At 41.7% G+C, this 20,472-nt stretch overlaps 1 protein-coding gene across 3 annotated transcripts in view; it reads left to right on the forward strand.

Annotated features, from left to right (window-relative positions):
* The window catches only part of SCAI (suppressor of cancer cell invasion), a 247,948-nt gene that overhangs the window by 118,963 nt on the left and 108,513 nt on the right, over positions 1 to 20,472 (forward strand). For all 3 annotated transcript variants that reach the window (XM_033962135.1, XM_033962134.1, XM_033962136.1), the window contains exon 3: positions 18,184 to 18,279. In XM_033962135.1, coding sequence (XP_033818026.1) covers positions 18,184 to 18,279 — 96 coding nt within the window. The remainder of the gene's footprint in view (positions 1 to 18,183; positions 18,280 to 20,472) is intronic.

Genomic DNA, 20,472 nt, shown 5'->3' on the forward strand with positions numbered 1-20,472 from the left:
GGAAGGTTTGCCTTTTTGCGGATGATAACAAGATTTGTAACAGAGTGGACACTCCGGAGGGAGTGGAAAACATGAAAAAGGATCTGCAAAAGTTAGAAGAGTGGTCTAATGTTTGGCAACTAAAATTCAATGCAAAGAAGGGTAGGGTGATGCACTTGGGGAGTAAAAAACAAATTTCCCCCCATGCTTTGTCTTCTACTATTACTATTTATCATTTCTATAGCGCTGAAAGGCGTATGCAGCACTGTACATTTAACATACAATAGACATCCCTGTTCAGAAGAGCTAACATAGTAACATACATAGTAGATGACGGCAGATAAAGACCCGAATGGTCCATCCAGTCTGCCCAACCTGATTCAATTTAAATTTTTTTAATTTTTTCTTCTTAGCTATTTCTGGGCATGAATCCAAAGCTCTACCCGGTACTATGCTTGGGTTCCAACTGCCGAAATCTCTGTTAAAATTTCGGCAGTTGGAACCCAAACACAGTAATAATCTAATTAGACAGGACATCTCAGAGTTGGGTAAATTATGGTAGAGGAAATAATACAGTGGGTATAGGTATCTGATAGCAGTGAGTGGGAGTCAAGAGTTGAAAAAACAGTTTAAAAAAAGTGAGCTTTTAGCTTGGATTTGAATACTGCTAGGGATGGAGCATTGATTCAGGCAGCCTGTTCTAGGCATACGGTGCTGCAAGAAAGAAGGGATGGAGTCTGGAGTTGGCAGTGGAAAAGAAGGGTACAGATAAGAGGGGCTTCTGTTTTCATATTCCTCCAGTCTGTCCAGCAGCTCCTCATCGTTTTTTCGCAGTGCCGATACTTGTGTCTCCAGACTATTACACATGTCTTCCTGTACTGACACTCTTTGCTCCACATTCGTAAGCCGCCGAGCGTGTGAGTCCAATTTTTCATGCATTTTGTTGACCGCTGACTAGAGCTTGTTTAAGCAGTCTGCCAGTTCTGCTGACACTGACCACATTATTTCTTGGATCCATTCTCCAGCGGATATGGTAAAAAACGCAGGCTCATCTGCCATCTTAGCTGGTGTTGCCTGGTGCTTATTTTTAGGTGTCTCTGTGGCTTTTATAGGCATGCCTGTAGCTTCTCCACATTCCAAACAGTGCATGTCAGGTCTGGGGTCCTTTCCACTTCATGCAGAGAGAGATACTGGGTAGAATACAGAGGGAATCAGGTAAATTTCACTTATTTTTCAGGGTAAGAGAGGAGCTCATGTCTCCCATGTCTGCTCAAGTAGGCTGCATCATGTGACCCCCCCCCCATTTTGTTTTGGGTTTTCTTTTGTTTGTGCTTGGCTTCCTTCTGCGAAGTGTTTATCAGAGAACTGGATTGTAGGGCTCAGAGAGCCTGCATCAAAGCAGGCCTAGGCGGTTGCCTATGTGGCTTATACAAATGGAACTATGCAATATCGGCTAATAACAGACTGTTTGCCATCAACTGTTCTCTTTTATTTTTCTGATGCCAGTGTTAAGTGTTAAGGTCTCCATAGGAGGGCTCGGCTTTGCGCCTGAGACAGAGCTGGGATGCTGGAGCACTAGTCAGATTCCTCAGCCCCGTCACAATACCGAGTAGGAAATTGTCTTGGAGTGTTAGGAAGAAATCACTGATTCAATGCATCAATATGTTAAAGTTGCTGAAAATAGAATACATGTTATTCCACCCAAATACAAAAAAAGTAACTAAGAAAATGATAAAAGTAAATGAGCAATAAATAGGGCAAATAAACAATAAAAGTAAATTGAAAAGTAACCAAGAAACAATGGTTCACAGAATATGAAATGTAAAACTACTGCATTAAAAAGTATAAATTGTGGCTAAGGAAATATAAACAAGAGATAGAGTGACTAACAGATTATGAACTGTAACACTTGAAGATGACAAAAGAGGAACACTGTAGAACAGGGGTAGGGAACTCCGGTCTTCGAGAGCCGTATAACAGTCGGGTTTTCAGGATTTTCCCAATGAATATGCATGAGATCTATGTGCATGCACTGCTTTCAATGCATATTCATTGGGGAAATCCTGAAAACCCAACTGGAATACGGCTCTCGAGGACTGGAGTTCCCTACCCCTGCTGTAGAACATAGCTTCTGGCGGTGTAATATTGTTTTTAAATAATGCCAGCAGGAAACAAATTGCTAAAGCGGTGAGTATTAGAAAAGTTCTAGAGTGATTGATCTGAATACCAATCAAAATAAAAGCGCCGAGTGAAGGGAGAGTAAAGGACATTATACACACAGTGAATACTCAGAGTACACTTCCCCTTCCCTATTCATGGTTTCGGAGTTCACGGTTTCGATTATCCGCAATTTTTTTTTTTTTGGGGGGGAAGCATAGTTTAGGGCCTTCCCACCTCCCTACAGGACTTAAAATGTCTAGTTGCGCTATAGATTACTCCTTACTTGGTGGTCTAGCAGGCTTTCAGGGCAGGAGCAATCTTACTACGCTCCTGCCCTGTGTAGATCGTCAATAGGAAATGGCTGCCATGAACGCCCATCGTAGTCTCGAGAGACTACGGGAACTCATGGCAGTCATTTCCTATTGGCAATCTGCACAGGGCAGGAGCTTAGGAAGTTTGCTCCTGCCCCGAAAGCCCGCTAGACCACCAGGTAAGGCCGGGAAGGTGGGAGGGAGGCGGGGGTGGGTCAGAGCTGGACGAGAAGTTATTCGTGGTTTTTCACACTTCGCGGTCTGGCTCTGCCCCTATCCCCCCGCGAATACCGAGGGAGAAGTGTATACACTTTATGACGAAGGCCACCAACTATTTTAGTAATTGCCCTCTGGACCAATTCCATCTTATTTATATTTTTTGGAAGGTGCAGTTTCCAGAATTGTACACAGTATTCTAAATGAGGTCTCACTAGGGTCTTTTACAGGGGCATTATCACCTCCTTTTTCTTACTAGCCATTCCTTTTCCAGTGCACTCATTCTACATGTTTAGCCACCTTAAGATCATCATATATGATCACAACCAAGTCCCACTCCTCTTTCATTCCCAAAAGTTCTTCACCCCCTAAATACCATACATTTTGATTCATGTATCTCGCAAATGTCAGCTAGGAATCATTGCAGCTTGCATAGTATTAGAAATGATATAGAGGAATAGACATCATCCTCTCCAAACTAGATTACTGCAACGCCATCTACTTAAATCTATAAAAAAAAAGTATTCTAAAACTCCAGTTAATCCAGAATACTGCAGCCAAACTGATCTTCTCAAAACGCAAGTCTGACCATGCCTCCCCACTCCTTGCCAAACTTCATTGGCTCCCAATAAACTCCAGAATCCATTTCAAATGTTCCTGCCTGGCTTTCAAGATCATTCACGGAATCCTGCCTCCTCTTATCCCACTGTCTTTCAACTCCTCCAGTCCCGACTCCTCCAGAACTGCCCAAAGGCTTAAACTAGCCTTCCCCTCTCCACGCGGCATCCACTATTCAGGCAAACTGGGAAAATCCCTTCTCTTCAAAATCACAGGTCTTTGGAACGACCTCACCATCCCGCTACGGAACCTGAGCTCCCTTCAGTTAATCCGCAAAAAACTGAAAACCTGGCTTTTCAGCAAATTATAGCTCTATCCTTCCCCCCTTTCTCTCCCCCCTTCTACACATAAGTTCATGTAATCCTTTTTCTTCTTCTCTACCCACTATTTTAAGTTCTTGTAAACCGTGTCGAGCTCCATTCTCATGGAGATGATGCGGTATATAAACTTAAGGTTTAGATTAGATTAGATTAGATACAAGTGACTGCATAAGAATAGGCCAGTGCAGTGAAGAGAATAGATATGTTTTCAATGCCTTCCTGAATTGGAAGTAAGTAGGAGTTTGGCACAAGCTGCTCGGGAGGCTGTTCCAGATTTTGGGGCCTTTGAACTTGAAGATGGTCTTGAAAATAGTATTCCTCCAGATCAGATGCGGGGAAGGAAGTGGTAGCTTCCAGCATTGGATTGTCATCAAGTAATTGAAGGACTGTGTGACTTGGATGGCTTTATGAACTGGATCCTGCCCTTGACTGATAGCCAGTGTAATTCCTTAAGTAGTGGACTTGCCCTCTCAGACTTGCGCAGGATCAACCTCACTGCTGTATTTTGGAGTGATTGTAGTCTCTTAGGGTCTTTCTCAGCAATGCGGCAGTAGAGGGAGTTACAGTAGTCTAAGTAGGGAAGGAGGACCACATGGGCCACTGTCCTGAGATTGGTTGGGCTTAAGACTGATCTAATTGTCCTCAGCTGCCTTATTCAAAAGAAGATCTTCTTGACCAGCGAGTTGACTTGGTCTCATGGTCAGTTCCGAGTCGAGTATTACTCCAAGTACCCTTGATGATCTTTCCCATAGTCAAGGTGATCTCCCAGTGTGGTAGAGGTTCTGGCTACCAAACCAGAGTGCCTTAGTCTTCTGTTTATTCAGTTTAAGGAAGTACTGGTGAGACCATGAACTTAGATCTTCTATTAGTGTAGCAATGTACCAGTGTAGCAATGTAAATTGTACAATTCCCTCAGGTTTTTGCAACCCAAATGCAAGACCCTGCTTTTTTTTAGCACTAAATCTTAGCTGCTAAATTCTAGACCATTCTTCAACCTTTGTTAGTTTCTTTCTCATGTTGTCCACACCATTGGAGGTATCTACCCCTTTGTAGATTTTGGTATCATCCTCAAAGACAGCCCTTCTGCAATATTGCTTGCAAAAAAATTAAAAAGAACTGACCCAAGCACCGAACCTTGTGGCGCATCACTGGTAACATCCTTTTCTTCAGAGTGAGCTCCATTTACCACTGCCCTCTGTTGCCTTTTACTCAAGTAGTTCTTAACCCAGTCTGTCCCTTTAGGGACCCTACTGAGGAAACCCAGTTTATTAGATGTCTAAGTGGAACCATGTTAAAGGCTTTGCTAAAATCGAAGTACATCAAATCAAGGGTTATCCCTCGATTCAATTCTTTATTCACCCAGTGAAAGAAATTAATCAGATTTCTTTGACAAGACCTGCCTCTAATGAAACCATGTTGCCTTGGTTCCTGTAATCCATTGTATTCCAAAGTCTTTACTATTCTCTGTTTTAAAAGTGTCTTCATTAAGGGCTCCTTTCACAGAGCTGTGATAGCGATGATACCTCATTAATGCACTAAAGCCCATTCAGTTCCTGTGGACTTCAGTGCATTTACCACAGCGGTATCATTACTGAGACTTTTTAAAAGGGGCCCTAATATACTTACCACAGAAGTCAGACTTACTGGCCTATATTTCCTTCCTTCCATTTTTGTGAAGAAGGATCACATCTGCCCTTCTTCAATCCTCTGGGACCACTCTCGACTCTCGAGAAGCATTGAAAAAGTCAGCCAGCGGAGCCACCAGAACCTTTCTAAGTTTCTGCATTACCCTTGGATTTATGCTATATGACCCTATCGCTTTATTCACCTTTAGCTAGCTCCTCACAAACACAGTCCTCTGAAAATCATTCAGGCACTACCACACCTCCATTCCTATTTGTATTTGTTTTTTGTGGTCCTGCTCCCAGCTCTTCAGCTGTGAACACAGAATAGAAATATTTGTTAAGCAATTTTATCTTGTCTTTATCAGCTTCTACATGAACTTAGGTGGCTTTTGGCCTTCCTCTATGTCTTCCCTCTGCTGTGTCCTGCCTAGAAGACATTGCATTAGAGGAGGCAGGATGCGGCAGAGAGAAGACTCATTGGTGGGCTGAAAGCTGCCTGTTCATGCTACTGTCACTGTCGGCAACCATGGTGGAACAGAGAGGGAGAAAGATACTGGACTGGGGGGGGGGGATATGCTGGATCAAGTGAATGAAGGGAGATGCCTGGGGTTAAATGAAGCAAGTTGGCTTAGAGCAGCATAATTCTTTGAGTTGGCTGTGGTTGTTGGTAACACTTTGAATTGTGATAATGACAGCTCCCAAGCATGCAGCACTTGCAAATATATGGGGATCTATGTCTTGACTTATTATGCTGGTTCACAAATTTTTTAGGAAGGTTTGTAGGGATGAGTCGTTTGTAGGTCTTATATGTTTTAATTTCTATTACTCGCTTCTTTTATATATATATATATATCTATATATCTATATATATCATTCTGTTACATAGTGCTTGTCCCTGGAACTTTTGCCTTTTATGAAAGTAAATAAAAAAAGAAGGATTAATGCTTTCAGAATGCAATGGGTTAACAGAAGAAACTGTTTCACTGCAGAGTCAAGTATAACATGGACACAGGCTGACTGTTCTGGGTGAGATCACCTCCTGTGAGTGAACAGGCACTATAGTTCAATCCCTGGTGGTCCCACTCTACCAGCCAAGCTACCCTTGGGTTTTAATGACACTTACGCCTGTCTGCTACAAACCAGACAACTTAGTCATTCATAATTCTTTAGCACCTGCCTAATCTCCTTTAATTAATCAAATCCTCTAGCAGAACCTGCTTGTTTGGTGGAAAGCTCTCAGATGAATTTTCTTTTGTCCTTGGTGTCCAGCTGTCTAAACCAACAACATGTAATTATTGGTCTTTACTAATGCCTTGAGCAGAAAAGTCAATTTGAATATCATATTAACTCAGACACCGTGGTCCCAACATACCTCTTTATTCCAAAGCCTGTTTTAATGTACTGAAGTCTTTGAGCAAATATGTTACAGAAGGTTACATTCTATGGAATGAAACCCAAGTCACAGCACACGTTTGCTGTTTTCCAGCTAGGTTATTTGTTTCATTTCTAATTAATTGCTAGATTCTACAGCTGTCTGCACGTTTTAATGAATATATGTTGTTTAATAATATGAAGAGCTAGATGCATAAGGAAAAGAAGCTAGCCTGTAAGAGATATGAGGCAGTAGGCTGGGGAAAGTATACATCTGGATAGCTTTAAGAGTACCAAAGACGAAGGCTGAACACACATGGTTCCAATAGTGATATGGAAACAAGAAGAAATGCAACCTGGAAAGTGAAAGGGAAAATCCACTGTAATTCTAGAACAGGGATGGATATTTATATTACCAGCTGAAATTCTGTTGCGGATTTCTGATGCTACTGGTGCATTTTCCATTACACTGAAACTCTGCAACAGCATGTGGCCCTGTCTGTTTGGAGGGTAAAATGGATTGAGTTCAAAGAAGATCTGAGACTCCTAGGGCATAATTTTGTAAAGTGTTTTCCACTTGAAAGCATGCTGATGTTACATGCTGATGATCATTGCATGACTGGGTTTATTCTTATGTAATCTGCATGTTGAATTTGCAAAGGTGTGGTTTGGGCAAGGGGCCGGAGCTGCAATGTACATGCCACCCATTCAGAGTACATACACACATTTTTACTTCCTCTTTGGAGCAGTTGTAAATTTAGTGTGAGAGCATTTGTATGCTACTGGGGTCGCTGTAGGTGCCTCATTTTTAAAGGAATTTTTGCACCTATGGTTCCTTTATTAAAATACTGTATGTGCTTTTTTGGCCTTTTCACATAGACACTGTTATAAAATTAGCTCCATAGTTTGGTTTCTTTCAAATTGCATAACAGTTTTCTCTGCATGCTTAATCCCACTCTATCTGCTCAATTCTGTTTACCTCAATGTTTTCCAAGGTACAGTGGAAAAACCCAAGCCCAGTTATGCCAATTTTGTTAAATCAATGGTTGTACACTTTTGTGAAATCACAGTCTAAAACTACTTAATTTACTTTTGCAATGTTGTCGTCATTCTTGCATCCAATGGCCAGATGTTCCACAGTTTGACTACACTTGAATTCTGTTCCTGGAGGGTGATGAAATTCATTTTTCTTTAGCTATTAGTGATATGCCTCTCTAGTTGTTTTTTGTTTTCTTTGGGGGGAGGGGAGATAAAAAGATTTTTTTTGAGATCCCAGCAGGGTCACTTGGCCATGATGTAAGTACAGTATATTCTCCTTGAAATAGCATTTCTTTTCTTCAGTGTTATTTAGTTATGTAAAATATTTATACCCTGCTTATACCCAAACCAGTAAACATTAAAACATACATAATCTTCAATAACATACATCATATAATCAAGAACCCATTATACTGCCCCCTGACAAACCGGCATAACAGCAATGGCAAAGATGGAAATTATACAGCTGCAAAACACCACAATTCTAATACAGTATTGGCAAAAATCATATTGCAAGAGAGATATTTTCAATCATTTTTTTTTAATTGTTGCAAGGTTGAACTGAATTGTACACATCCTGGTAGGGCATTTCATAAACATGGCCCTGTAATTGAAAAAACACACAGAGACATATCCACAAACTGGATTTGACACAAATCTGGTACTACTATTTTGTCTCTGCTTGTACAACTGAATCATATTTTTTAGACAAACTGGGGCAGACGAAAATAAACACTTAAATATCTGCACTAAAACATTATACTGTATGTGAAAGCCATAAGAACATAAGCAGTGCCTCCGCTGGGTCAGACCAGAGGTCCATCAAGCCCAGCAGTCTGCTCACGTGGCGGCCCATCAGGTCCAGGACCTGTATAGTGATCCTCTATCTATACCCTTCTATCCCCTTTTCCTTCAGGAAATTATCTAATCCCTTCTTAAACCTCAATACCGTACTCTGTCCTATCACACCCTCTGGAAGCGCATTCCAGGCGTCTACCACCCTTTGGGTGAAGAAGAACTTCCTAGCATTGGTTCTGAATCTGTCCCCTCTTAATTTTTCCGAATGCCCTCTCGTTCTTGTAGTTTTCGAACGTTTGAAGAATCTGTCCCTCTCCACTTTCTCCATGCCCTTCATGATCTTGTAAGTTTCTATCATGTCCCCTCTAAACCTCCGCTTTTCCAGGGAAAAGAGCCTCAGTTTTTCTAATCTTTCAGTGTAATGATTTTAGTTTTGATGAAATGTGGCCATATCTGCTATCTCCCAAGATTACCCGGGCCACTGAATTCTGAACTCTCTGCAGAGTTTTAAGTTTCAATTTCCCAATCCACAAATAGAGCATAATACAATAATCTACTAAGGATCAAGGATTGTACCACTAACTGGAAATCATAGGTCGGAATAGGGATGCAAATAACTTAAATTATTCTATATATGTGTACAACTGGGAGCCCCACCCCTTTCAAATATGGACTCTATAAATGAATGTTCCTTTTACTGAAGGTCGTTAACTCCTAAAGCGCACTTGGACTCAGTAAATGGCACTCAAATATAGGCACCGGGAAAAATCCACAGTAAGCACTATTCCATGTAGGCACTTCCACGGCTTAATTGTGCTTTGAATGGAAAAAAACTATCTCCCACTTATTTTAAATATGAAACCTGTTTATTTAATAGAGCATCCCCTAGCCTAAGTAAGGTTAAACAGCTAATCCTTATTTATCCATTCTACCCCATTCATGATTTTATAGACTTCTCTCATATCCTTCATCCATTTTCTTCCAGCTGAATGGCCTCTGTTTAGCCATTCTTCCTAAAGGACCTGTTCCACCCCCTTTATTATCCATAGCTGAAATACTTTGAGGCTAAACCGTTTAAAACCGGTTTAGTATTGATCATTAAAGGTACAGTGAGTTTTGAGCATATGGGCCTATGCTACTTCTTCCCTGCACACAGGGAAACCTTTGACATTTTAGGAACTGATTCACTTTCAGCCTATTTCCAAAATGATAAAAGGCTTATAAGTGTTTCCCTTACATTGTATTTAATGTTCTATCTGCACCAAATTTTAAGGGGGATCCTGATGAGTATTTGCTTTTTTAGAGGGGGGCATTCACATCTATGAGTATGCATGGATACATTTCCATCCTGAAAAGTAAGATCCATTGGTTCTGCATGGAACTTCTTTAAATATATGGTTTGTTTTTGCAGAAATTAGAACTAGCCCCTTGAAGTTATTGGACTGAATTAACGCCGTGTAACACTACACTTTTCAACAGAGTAAGCACTCTGCCACTGTGTACTTTGATTAGAAAAATAGGTATCATTTCACATGGTTATCTAAACTTGGCTTTGGTTAGCCCATAAACACTAACTAAGCCCAGTGAATATATTTATTTCTGTAGTGCCATCTGACAGAGATACATAATCTCTCTATGCAACAAACAGAGTAAAAGGTCTTATTTGCAACTGTCACATCTTCCATCATTGGACCCACTGGATTTGCAATAGCATCAACTTTAAACCTGTTAATTCCCCAGAAAGAAAAGAAGAGAAATTGTACTGGGGGAGGGTAAAAGGGGCATACTTTGTTTAGAAGTCTCATTAATTGGTAATACAATATTCATCTGGCTTGCTTTTAAAACAGATGAGCAGGTGATAAATTATATGTGTAAAGAAAACACATGAACTTTTAAGAGTGGGACATAATTGCAAGCTTGATAGTTTACACTGTTACATGCTTTTAAATTTTTGTCTTTTTATTGATTGAGAATAGTCATGTGATTTGTCAGAAAGTTCACATCTTTCCACTATTCATTGATCAGCAGTTTAAAGCCTGACCCAGTTAACCAACCAAACCATAGTGCTGACTTTTCAAAGTCCTTGTATGCTGCTTCAGGCAAGATAATGTAATCTGAGAGAATGGGAGTATCATTGGAGAAGATGTCAGTGAACAATCATTGTGGCTTTGTGATGATCACAGCCTGTCAAACAAGTTGATATTCTATAAAATAGACCAATGAGAAGCAGTAAGGCCCTGATTCTATAAATAGCGCTTAACTTGCGCTTAACTTCTAGGCACCGTTGAGTGCAATTGTCAGTCTTCTGCTAGGCCATTTATAGAATCACTAGTATTTTAGTCTGTTACATTAACGGGTGCTAGAATATATGTCTATGTGTCTTTATTTCTGTCTCTCTCTCCCTCCCGCTGTCTGTCTCTCTCCCTGGCCCCCTTTGTCTGTCTGTCTTTCTGTGTCTCTCCCTGCCCCTATGTCTTTCTTCCTTTATTTCTTTCTATCTATCTGTCTCTCTCCCTGCCTCCTATGCAACAGCATTTCTCTCCCACCACTTCCCTGTGCAGCAGCCACAGCAGCATTCCCTCCCCCTCCACTTCCCTGTGCAGCAGCAGCATTTCCCCTACCCCCCCTTTCCCTTCCTGCGGTCTGGCCAGCTCCCTTAGTCCCTTACCGCCCCCCTCTTCCCTTCCCGCGGTCCCGACAAACCTTCCAATTCCAGCAGCGTCTGCAGCACTCTACACACTGCTGCTTCGGGGCCTTCTACTGCCCAGAAAATCAGGGCAGTAGAAGGCCCCAAAGCAGCGTGAATTGGAAGGTTTCAGGACCCGCAGTCCTTGCCGGACCCCAAGCGAGCTCTGGGGTTTTTTGGTTTTTTTACGCGGGCCCAGCCGGAGCAGGAAGAGAAGCCTGGGGGGCAAGAATTAAAGTCCATTCCGGCCCCCGCTGATGTTGCCCTGGCCAATTCACATCCTTCAGATGGCAAGAGCCGCTGCGGCCGACAGGCTCCACGCCGCCGCGCGCATGCACACTCCTACCTGCGGGTTCCTACAGCGCACGGAAAACGGGAGCACACAGGTGGGAGTGCGCATGCGCGCTTAGGGCTTTATTATATTAGATGCCTAGTAGCACCTAAATGCCTTAGACATTAAAACTATTTGGCACACTGCCATTTAGGCCAGGGGTTTCTTGGCCTAAAGTAAATGAGTGTACCTAAGGTAGGTGTCTTAAGTCAAACCACGCCCAAAATCCATCCTGAATCTGGCCAGGATCTACCCCTAACCATGCCTACTTGCTGGGAGGCACCTCAGAGTAGACACCTGCCTCAAGGTGGTAGACACATACTGAGTTAAGCGCCTACCAGCTAATTAATTTGTTTAATGTTTTTTTTTAATGGCACTTTCAATTAATAGAGTCAATTAAGGCAATTAAGAAAATTAAAGTTAGGCATCTAGATCAGTGTTATTTACAGAATCTGCTTGAGTGTTTTGATCTCAGTAAGGCATTAACTCAATTTTATTTGAAATGTATTTATTTTGCAAAATTTATAATCAGCTCCTCAGGAGCATCTAAGCAGAGTACAACAAAATATACATACCCCCAGATTCTATAATTGGCGCCTAAAGTTGTATATGTACATCTGTGTGCCTAGCTGATGTTTTCGCTCAACTTAATTGGCCTAATCGGCATGGATAATTGGCAATTAACACCTCATAATTTATGCTAATTGGCACTAATTAAAAGTGACAACTCAGCGCATTCTGTAAAAAGTAAGCGCCAGCTTCAGTGTGTGAATTTGAATAGGGGGTGTGGCCAGGGGTAGATTGGGGGCATATAATTTAGGTGCAGGCATGTAGTCCTAGATTTAGCTGGCCTAATGCCTGAGCCTAAGTTATGCATCACACAATGGCACTAAGCGCAATTTTATAGAAGTATGCACACCTTGTAGTATCATGCTAAATGCCATTCTAATCGGCACGGATATTTTAGACACAATATATAGAATCTGGCCCATAGTATAAACAGAAAAGTTAAATATATTTTTATTTATTTATTTTAGGTATTTATATACCGCTTATAAAAATTATCTAAGTGGTTTACAGCTAATTGTACAGTTAGGTACTCAAGCATTACCTTTATCTGTCCTGGTGAGCTTACAATCTATCTAAAGTACCAGGGTCATTATTTATTTATTTATTTTTATTTTGTAAATCTTTATTTATTTATTTTTTTATTTTGTAAATCTTTATTCATTTTCATTTCTTACATCAAGTGAAAATTCATACTAAAAGACAATTATTTCACAACACTTGAATTACATTCAAATACTCTTATAATATAAAATAAATATCCCCCCTTTTTGTCAATATTCCTATTTCCAAATAAAATAAATTACCCTCCCTAACCCCCTATATAATCTATCCATGTGCTAAGATATCTGATCATTAGCGTGACTAGCCAATGGTCCCCAAACTTTTTTAAAATTATGAATATTCCCTTGTTGTAACGCTATCATCTTTTCCATCTTATATATATGGCAAACTGAATTCCAAAATGTGTAATTTAATTTAGTATAATCTTTCCAATTTTGAGTAATTTGTTGCATGGCGACCCCTGTCAATAGTAATAATAACTTATTATTATTTGCAGAAATCGGACTCTGAGTTCTCATTGCTGTACCAAATAATATAGTATCATATGAGAGTCCTACATGGTTTTCTAATAATTTATTAATTTGGGGCCTATTTATTTATTTATTTAAAACATTCATATCCTGCAGAAGCAAAAATCTAAGTAGGTTACAAAAGAAAACACCTAAACATTGGTGAACAAACACACTCAAATATTAAAATACCAACATACAATTCTTAAACATCTTAAAATACCTAAAATATTCATAATAGCATAAAAATAAATAAAATTATACTATACACCAAACCAAACTATAGACCTAAAATAAGAGCTCGATTCTATATAGTTCACCTAAAAAATTGATGCTGACTAGTACAGTGCTAAGCATGATTCTATAGAAGTTAGGCACACTGTATAAAATCATGCTGCCACTTAAGCAGACTTAGGCTCCTAACTTTAGGTGCACCCAATTTATGCCAGGGTTTTCTTTGCCTAAATATCTGAGCCTAAGTGAGGTGCCTAACAGCGCCTAATTCACAAAGAAGCACCTAACTCAAAAACACACCTATGATTGTCCCCTAACCATGCCTATTTTATATAGGCGCTTTGGACTAAGCACCTACTTTCAGTGGTGTAACCTGTGGTGGTGCCACCACTCTCCTGCCCCCCTCTCTGCCCCCCCCATCCGCTCCTTCCCTGCCCCCTACCTCACCCCTCATGAGACAGAAAGCTCCTGAGAAAATTAAAGAGTCATGGGATTGGTAGCAAAGTTCAGTTGTAGATTAGGAATTGGTTATCGGATAGAAAACAGAGGATAGGATTAAATGGTAATTTTTCTCTATGGAGGAGAGTAAACAGTGGAGTGCCACGGGGATCTGTACTGGGACTGGTGTTATTTAACTTTATAAATGACCTGGAAATTGGAACGATGAGTGATGTGATTAAATTTGCAGATGCCACTAAACTGTTCAAAGTTGTTAAAATGCATGCGGATTGGGAAAAATTGCAGGCAGACCTTAGGAAATTAGAAGACTGGGTGTCTAAGTGGCAGATGAAATTTAATGTGAACATGTGCAAAGTGATGCACATTGGGAAAAATAACCCAAATCACAGTTACTGGATGCTAGACTCCACTTTGGGGGTTAGCATCCAAGAAAAGGATCTGGGTGTTATAAGAACATAAGAACATAAGCAGTGCCTCTGCCGGGTCAGACCACAGGTCCATCCTGTCCAGCAGTCCGCTCCCGCGTCGGCCCAAACAGATCACGACCTGTCTGTATCACCAGAAGGGGCTCCCTTGCCACCTTGGTTTCTCATTTAAGTCCTGTCTTCCTATCGAAGTCCTAACCCTCCGGTCTTGCACATGCACGACCTGGTTTGGTTTCTATACTCATTTCCTGGTTAGCTTTCTATACTTGTGTTACATCCCAGCTCCTCCCTCAGTATCCCATGATCCCTTTATCCTTCAGGAATCCGTCCAATCCCTGTTTGAATCCCTGTACCGTAATCTGCCTGATCACTTCCTCCGGTAGCGCATTCCAAGTGTCCACGACCCTTTGGGTGAAAAAAAACTTCCTTGCGTTTGTTTTGAACCTATCTCCCTTCAGTTTCTCCGAATGCCCCCTCGTACCTGTTGTCCCCTTCAGTCTGAAGAATCTGTCCCTATCCACCCTCTCTATGCCCCTCATGATCTTGAAGGTCTCTATCATATCTCCCCTGAGCCTCCTCTTTTCCAGAGAGAAGAGCCCCAGCCTATCCAACCTCTCGGCATATGGGCAGTGTTCCAGCCCTTTTACCATTTTCGTTGCTCTCCTTTGGACTCTCTCAAGTACCGCCATGTCCTTCTTGAGGTGCGGCGACCAATACTGAACGCAGTATTCCAGATGTGGACGCACCATCGCTCGATACAATGGCATGATGACTTCCCGTGTTCTGGTTGTTATGCCCTTCTTTATGATGCCAAGCATCCTGTTGGCTTTTTTCGAGGCTGCTGCGCACTGTGCAGATGGCTTCAGTGATGCATCCACCAGCACACCCAAGTCTCTCTCAAGTCTGCTGTCTCCCAACAATACCCCCCCCAATTTGTAGTTGAACAACGGGTTCTTTTTCCCTATATGCATGACCTTGCATTTGTCCACGTTAAAGCGCATTTGCCATTTGTTTGCCCAGTCTTCTAGCTTGTCCAGGTCTCTTTGTAGGTCCTCACACTCCTCCCTGGTCCTAACTCTGCCGCACAGTTTGGTATCGTCTGCAAATTTTATAACCTCGCACTTTGCCTCCTTTTCCAGGTCATTGATAAATATGTTAAAGAGTAACGGCCCCAGCACCGACCCCTGTGGTACACCGCTTGTGACTTCCCGCCAGTCAGAATATTGACCCTTAACTCCGACCCTCTGCAGTCTGCCCGACAACCAGTGCTTGATCCATCTGTGCACATCCCCTCCCACCCCGTGGTTCCACAGCTTCTTAAGCAGCCTTTCATGTGGCACCTTGTCGAAAGCCTTTTGAAAATCGAGGTAAATGATGTCTATGGGTTCCCCATTGTCCACCCGACTGCTTATTCCCTCAAAGAAGTACAGAAGGTTCGTTAGGCACGACCTTCCCTTACAGAATCTGTGCTGGCTTGTTCTCAATAGGTCATTCTTCTCGATGTGCTCGCAAATGCCGTCCTTGATCATAGCTTCCACCATCTTCCCTATAATTGAAGTCAGGCTCACCGGCCTGTAGTTCCCGGGGTCACCCCTCGATCCCTTCTTGAAGATAGGTGTGACATTCGCCAATTTCCAGTCCTCTGGTACCTCACCAGTTTTCAAGGATAGGTTGCAAACATGCTGGATTGTGCCCGCTATTTCTTGTCTTAGTTCCTTCAGAACCCTTGGGTGGATCCTGTCCGGGCCCGGTGATTTGCCGCATTTTAGCCTATCTGTTTGAGAACATCCTCCTTACTTACCTCTATGTGATCCAATTTTTCAGCCTGTTCCCCACTCATGAGCTCCTCTGAGTCCGGTATATTAGATGTGTCTTCGCTCGTGAAAACCGACGAGAAGAACGTGTTCAACCTCTCATCCAATGTGTGGCAGCGGCCAATAAAGCAAACAGGATGCTAGGAATTATTTAAAAAAGTGTTGGCTAACAAGACTAAGAATGTTATAATGCCCCTGTATTGCTCCATGGTATGATCTCATCTGGAGTATTGCATTCAATTCTGGTCTCCTTATCTCATGAAATATAGCGGCACTAGAAAAGGTTCAAAGAAGAGCGACCAAGATGATAAAGAGGATGGAATTCCTCTCATATGAGGAAACACTAAAAAGGTTAGGACTCTTCTGCTTGGAAAAGAGATGGCTGAGGGGAGATATGATTGAAGTTTACAAAATCCTGAGTGGAATAGAACGGGTACAAGTGGTCCGATTTTTCACTCCGTCAAAAATTACAAAGACTAGGGGACACTCAATGAAGTTACAGGGAAATACTTTTAAAACCAATAGGAGGAAATATTTTTTCACTCAGAGAATAGTTAAGCTCTGGAACGCATTGCCAGAGGTTGTGGTAAGAGTGGATAGTGTAGCTGGTTTTAAGAAAGGTTTGGACAATTTCCTGGAGGAGGTGATAGGACAGAGTACAATATTGGGTTTCAAAAAGGGATTGGATGACTTCCTGAAGGGTACAGATAGAGGGTAACTATACAAGATAGTAAATGAATAGGGAATAAACAATTTGGGTGAACAATTACTTGCAGGTCATGGACCTGAGGGGCCGCCGCTGGAGCAGACTGCTGGGCACGATGGACCCCTGGTCTGACTTGGCAGAGGCAATACTTATGTTCTTATGTAAAAGTCCATAAGCTGTTATTGAGAAAGACATGGAGGAAGCCACTGCTTACCCTGAATCAGTAACATGGAATGTTGCTACTCCTTGGGTTTTGACCAAGTTATAGGGACCTGGATTTGCCACCGTGAGAACGGGCTACTGGGCTTGATGGACCATTGGTCTGACCCAGTAAGGCTATTCTTATGTTCAAGAGTCGACCTTCTAAATTAATTTTGCTTGTGCTGTATATCTTTGTGTCTCTGTGCATTTTTTCTTCTTTTTTTAATAGGAGGTTTAAGCCTTCTGCTTTGGCCATAATTATAATATGATCCTGTCCCCATTATGATCAGGTAGAAGGATGTTAAATGCTTCCTCATCCTAAAGATCCTATACTCATTCTACAGGTTCTTGACCAGTTGTTTGTTTTGGTTTGTTTTTTGGATCGCTAAAAGCAATCACTTTTTTTAGTGCATTGGGAAGCCATGTTAGAGCATCAATCACTCTACTAGTTTACATGTCATTTTACTATTAATCAGCTTATTGCATGATCGGATCGGGGGATGAGAGATCATGCAGAAAACCAGGCAGTAAGCCGTTTTCTGCATTGGGTCGTCAAATGTGATTGTCGCAAAAAAAGAGGGTGAACTCTGACATAATAGAAGATTTAAACCTGCATTGCTAGGATGTTATGTAATGAAGCTCTTAAGTTTCTTCATTAATCATGAAATTAAGCCTTTTTATTTTGGAAACAAAAGCACATCTTAATTCACCATTGAAAATAAGTTTCAGTCTCGAAAATAAGAAGGCCTGATATTCAGCCAGTGTTGGTCAGCAATTTTTAAAGCTCTGATTGTTGCAGGCTGAATTTGACCTGGATATCCAGGCATCAGCATAGAAATGTCTGGATCTTGTCTGGCCCCTGGAAGTTATCCAGGAGCCAGGCAATATTCATCTCTAGTACTGGAATAACTGTTAACTGTTAAGGCAAGTTAGGACAGCTATTTCTGTTATTTGTTATTATAGCTATTTGGGCACTAGCACTGAATGTCAATGGGGCTCAGATAACTTCTAAATCTGCCTTGGCACTAACTCGATAGTGCTGCAGTGGTCTCCACAGATTTCCAGTGGTACTATCTGATTATGTACTGCTGAAAATCCAGGGATCATTTGATTAGCAAGAGATAACCAGGTGAAAAGTGAAAACCTCTCCTGCATAATTTTGTTCCATCAAATATTGGTCCCTACATTTATTAATTAATCATTTTATATCCAGGGTGCAGTTATCACAGTAGGCTGTCATTGGTATTGCAGGGATTTACCTCAGTATGGACAGAAACAGTGGCAATCCTACTTTGGACGGACTTTTGATGTTTACACCAAGCTCTGGAAGTTTCAACAGCAGCACAGGTAATGATTAGTTAAATTATGATTCTTATTTAAGTTTCAAGTTTAATTAAAAATTTGATTTGATCGCAAAATCATAATGCAATGCGATTTACAAATAATGATAAAATTGGGGTGAAAAGAAAAACACACTGATCAAACCAGACAGTTAATACAACTTTAGACCAACTAAACACAAAAGGTAAAAAGAAAAAAATAAAGTGTTACATACAATTTGTAAACAAATAAAAGGGCAAGGTAATAAAACAATAGGATGGGGAAAAGGTTACCCGCTCAATTTTCACTTATCAGCATTATTAGTCCTCTAAAAGGCATCCTGAATATATAAAATTTACAGAACTCAGTTAAAAGCGTCCTTAAAAAGCCAGCTTTTCAGGAGACTTTTAAACTTACTAAGTAATTTTTCTTCCCTTATATTGATTGGGAGCGAATTCCAGATTTGAGGGGCCGTGATGGAAAAGATCGTGTCTCTCCTTGAATAAATGAGTCTTAGTGAAGGGACTAAGAGGAAAGATTTTTCTTCCGTTCTTAAGGATTTTGTAGGAATATAAGGGATTAGAAGCCTTTCTTTTTCTTTTTTATTCTTTATTCATTTTTAAACTTTCAATAAGTGATTTAGAATACAATCATCTACACTTTAATAACACTTATTAATCAAACATATATTGATTCAAAATATAATTCCTCCCTTCCACCCTCCCTATAATATAACATTACATTATAGTTTCAGAAAACTTAATTAAACCCACCCTCCCCCAGCCTATACTTCACTAAATAAAAGGAGAAGAATAAATTATTAGTAATAATCAATCCTTAGAATAATTTGTTAATGGCCCCCAAACATCATTAAATTTTTTATAACGTCTCTGCTGAATAGCTAATATTCTTTCCATTTTAAAGATATGGCACAATGAATTCCACCAGAAATTATAACTTAGTCTATCATAATTTTTCCAATTTCTTGTAATTTGTTGAATGGCAACTCCTGTCATTATGAGTAAAAGTTTATTGTTTTTAGAAGATATTTGGCTCTTTGTTCTCATTGATGTACCAAATAGTATTGTATCATATGAAAGCACTACCGGGTTCTCGAGTAAATTGTTAATTTGACTCCAAATGGATTCCCAAAAGCTATGTATTAGAGGACAAAAAAACAACAAATGATCTATTGTACCAGCTTCAAGATGACAGTGCCAACATCTATTAGACTTAGATCGATCTAATTTTTGTAAACGCACCGGGGTCCAGAATACTCTATGCCAGTGTTCTTCAACCTTTTTACACCTATGGACCGGCAGAAATAAAATAATTATTTTGTGGTCTGGCATCGATCCGCAGACCGGCAGTTGAAGAACATTGGGCTAAGTCGTGGGCCAGACCCTGTCCATCTCTACCCAGTCTCCACCTCAGACCCTCCCCCATAGTCCTAATTGTAACACTATTTTTTCCATTCATTTTTCATATATACACACAATATACAGTGGTACCTTGGTTTACGAGTGCACCGGTTTGCGAGTGTTTTGCAAGACGAGCAAAACATTTGCAAACTTGGTGCCTCGTAAACCGAGCGCGCCTCGATTTGCGAGCGCCCCCCCCGCGAACCGGCACCCTCCCCCTCGCGATCCAGCACCTCCTGCTGCCATCGGGCACCCCCCCATTGCCATCGGGCACCCCCCCGCCGCCATCCGGCACCCCCCCGCCACCATCGGGCACACCCCCGCCGCGACCTGAGGTCCCCCCAACCCACCCGAACCCTCTTCTTACTTTGATGTAGCCTCCTCACCGGCACCAGCATGTCCTGTGCTGGTGCCAGTGCCCGAAGATCTGCCTCCTGTGCTGGGCCTTGAGCATGTGCGCATGCTCAAGGCCTGAGAGTTCACATCGAACGTAAACTCTCACGTCGAATGTGAACTCTCAGGCCTTGAGCATGCGCACATGCTAGTGCTGGTGCGGAGGCTACATCAAAGTAAGAAGAGGGTTCGGGTGGGTTGGAGGGACCTCAGGTCGCGGCGGGGGGTGCCTGATGGCGGCGGGGGGTGCCGGATCGTGGGGGGGAGGGTGCCGGTTTGCGGGGGGGGGGCTTTGGGGGGAGCAATGCCAGTTCTCGGGGGGGGGGGCAGTGCTGCTGGCCTTGGGGGGGGGGTGGAGGGTGGGAACCTATCAAAACGAGTTTCCATTATTTCCTATGGGGAAACT

The sequence above is a fragment of the Geotrypetes seraphini genome, chromosome 10, assembly GCF_902459505.1.
Source record: "Geotrypetes seraphini chromosome 10, aGeoSer1.1, whole genome shotgun sequence".
Lineage (NCBI taxonomy): Eukaryota > Metazoa > Chordata > Amphibia > Gymnophiona > Dermophiidae > Geotrypetes > Geotrypetes seraphini.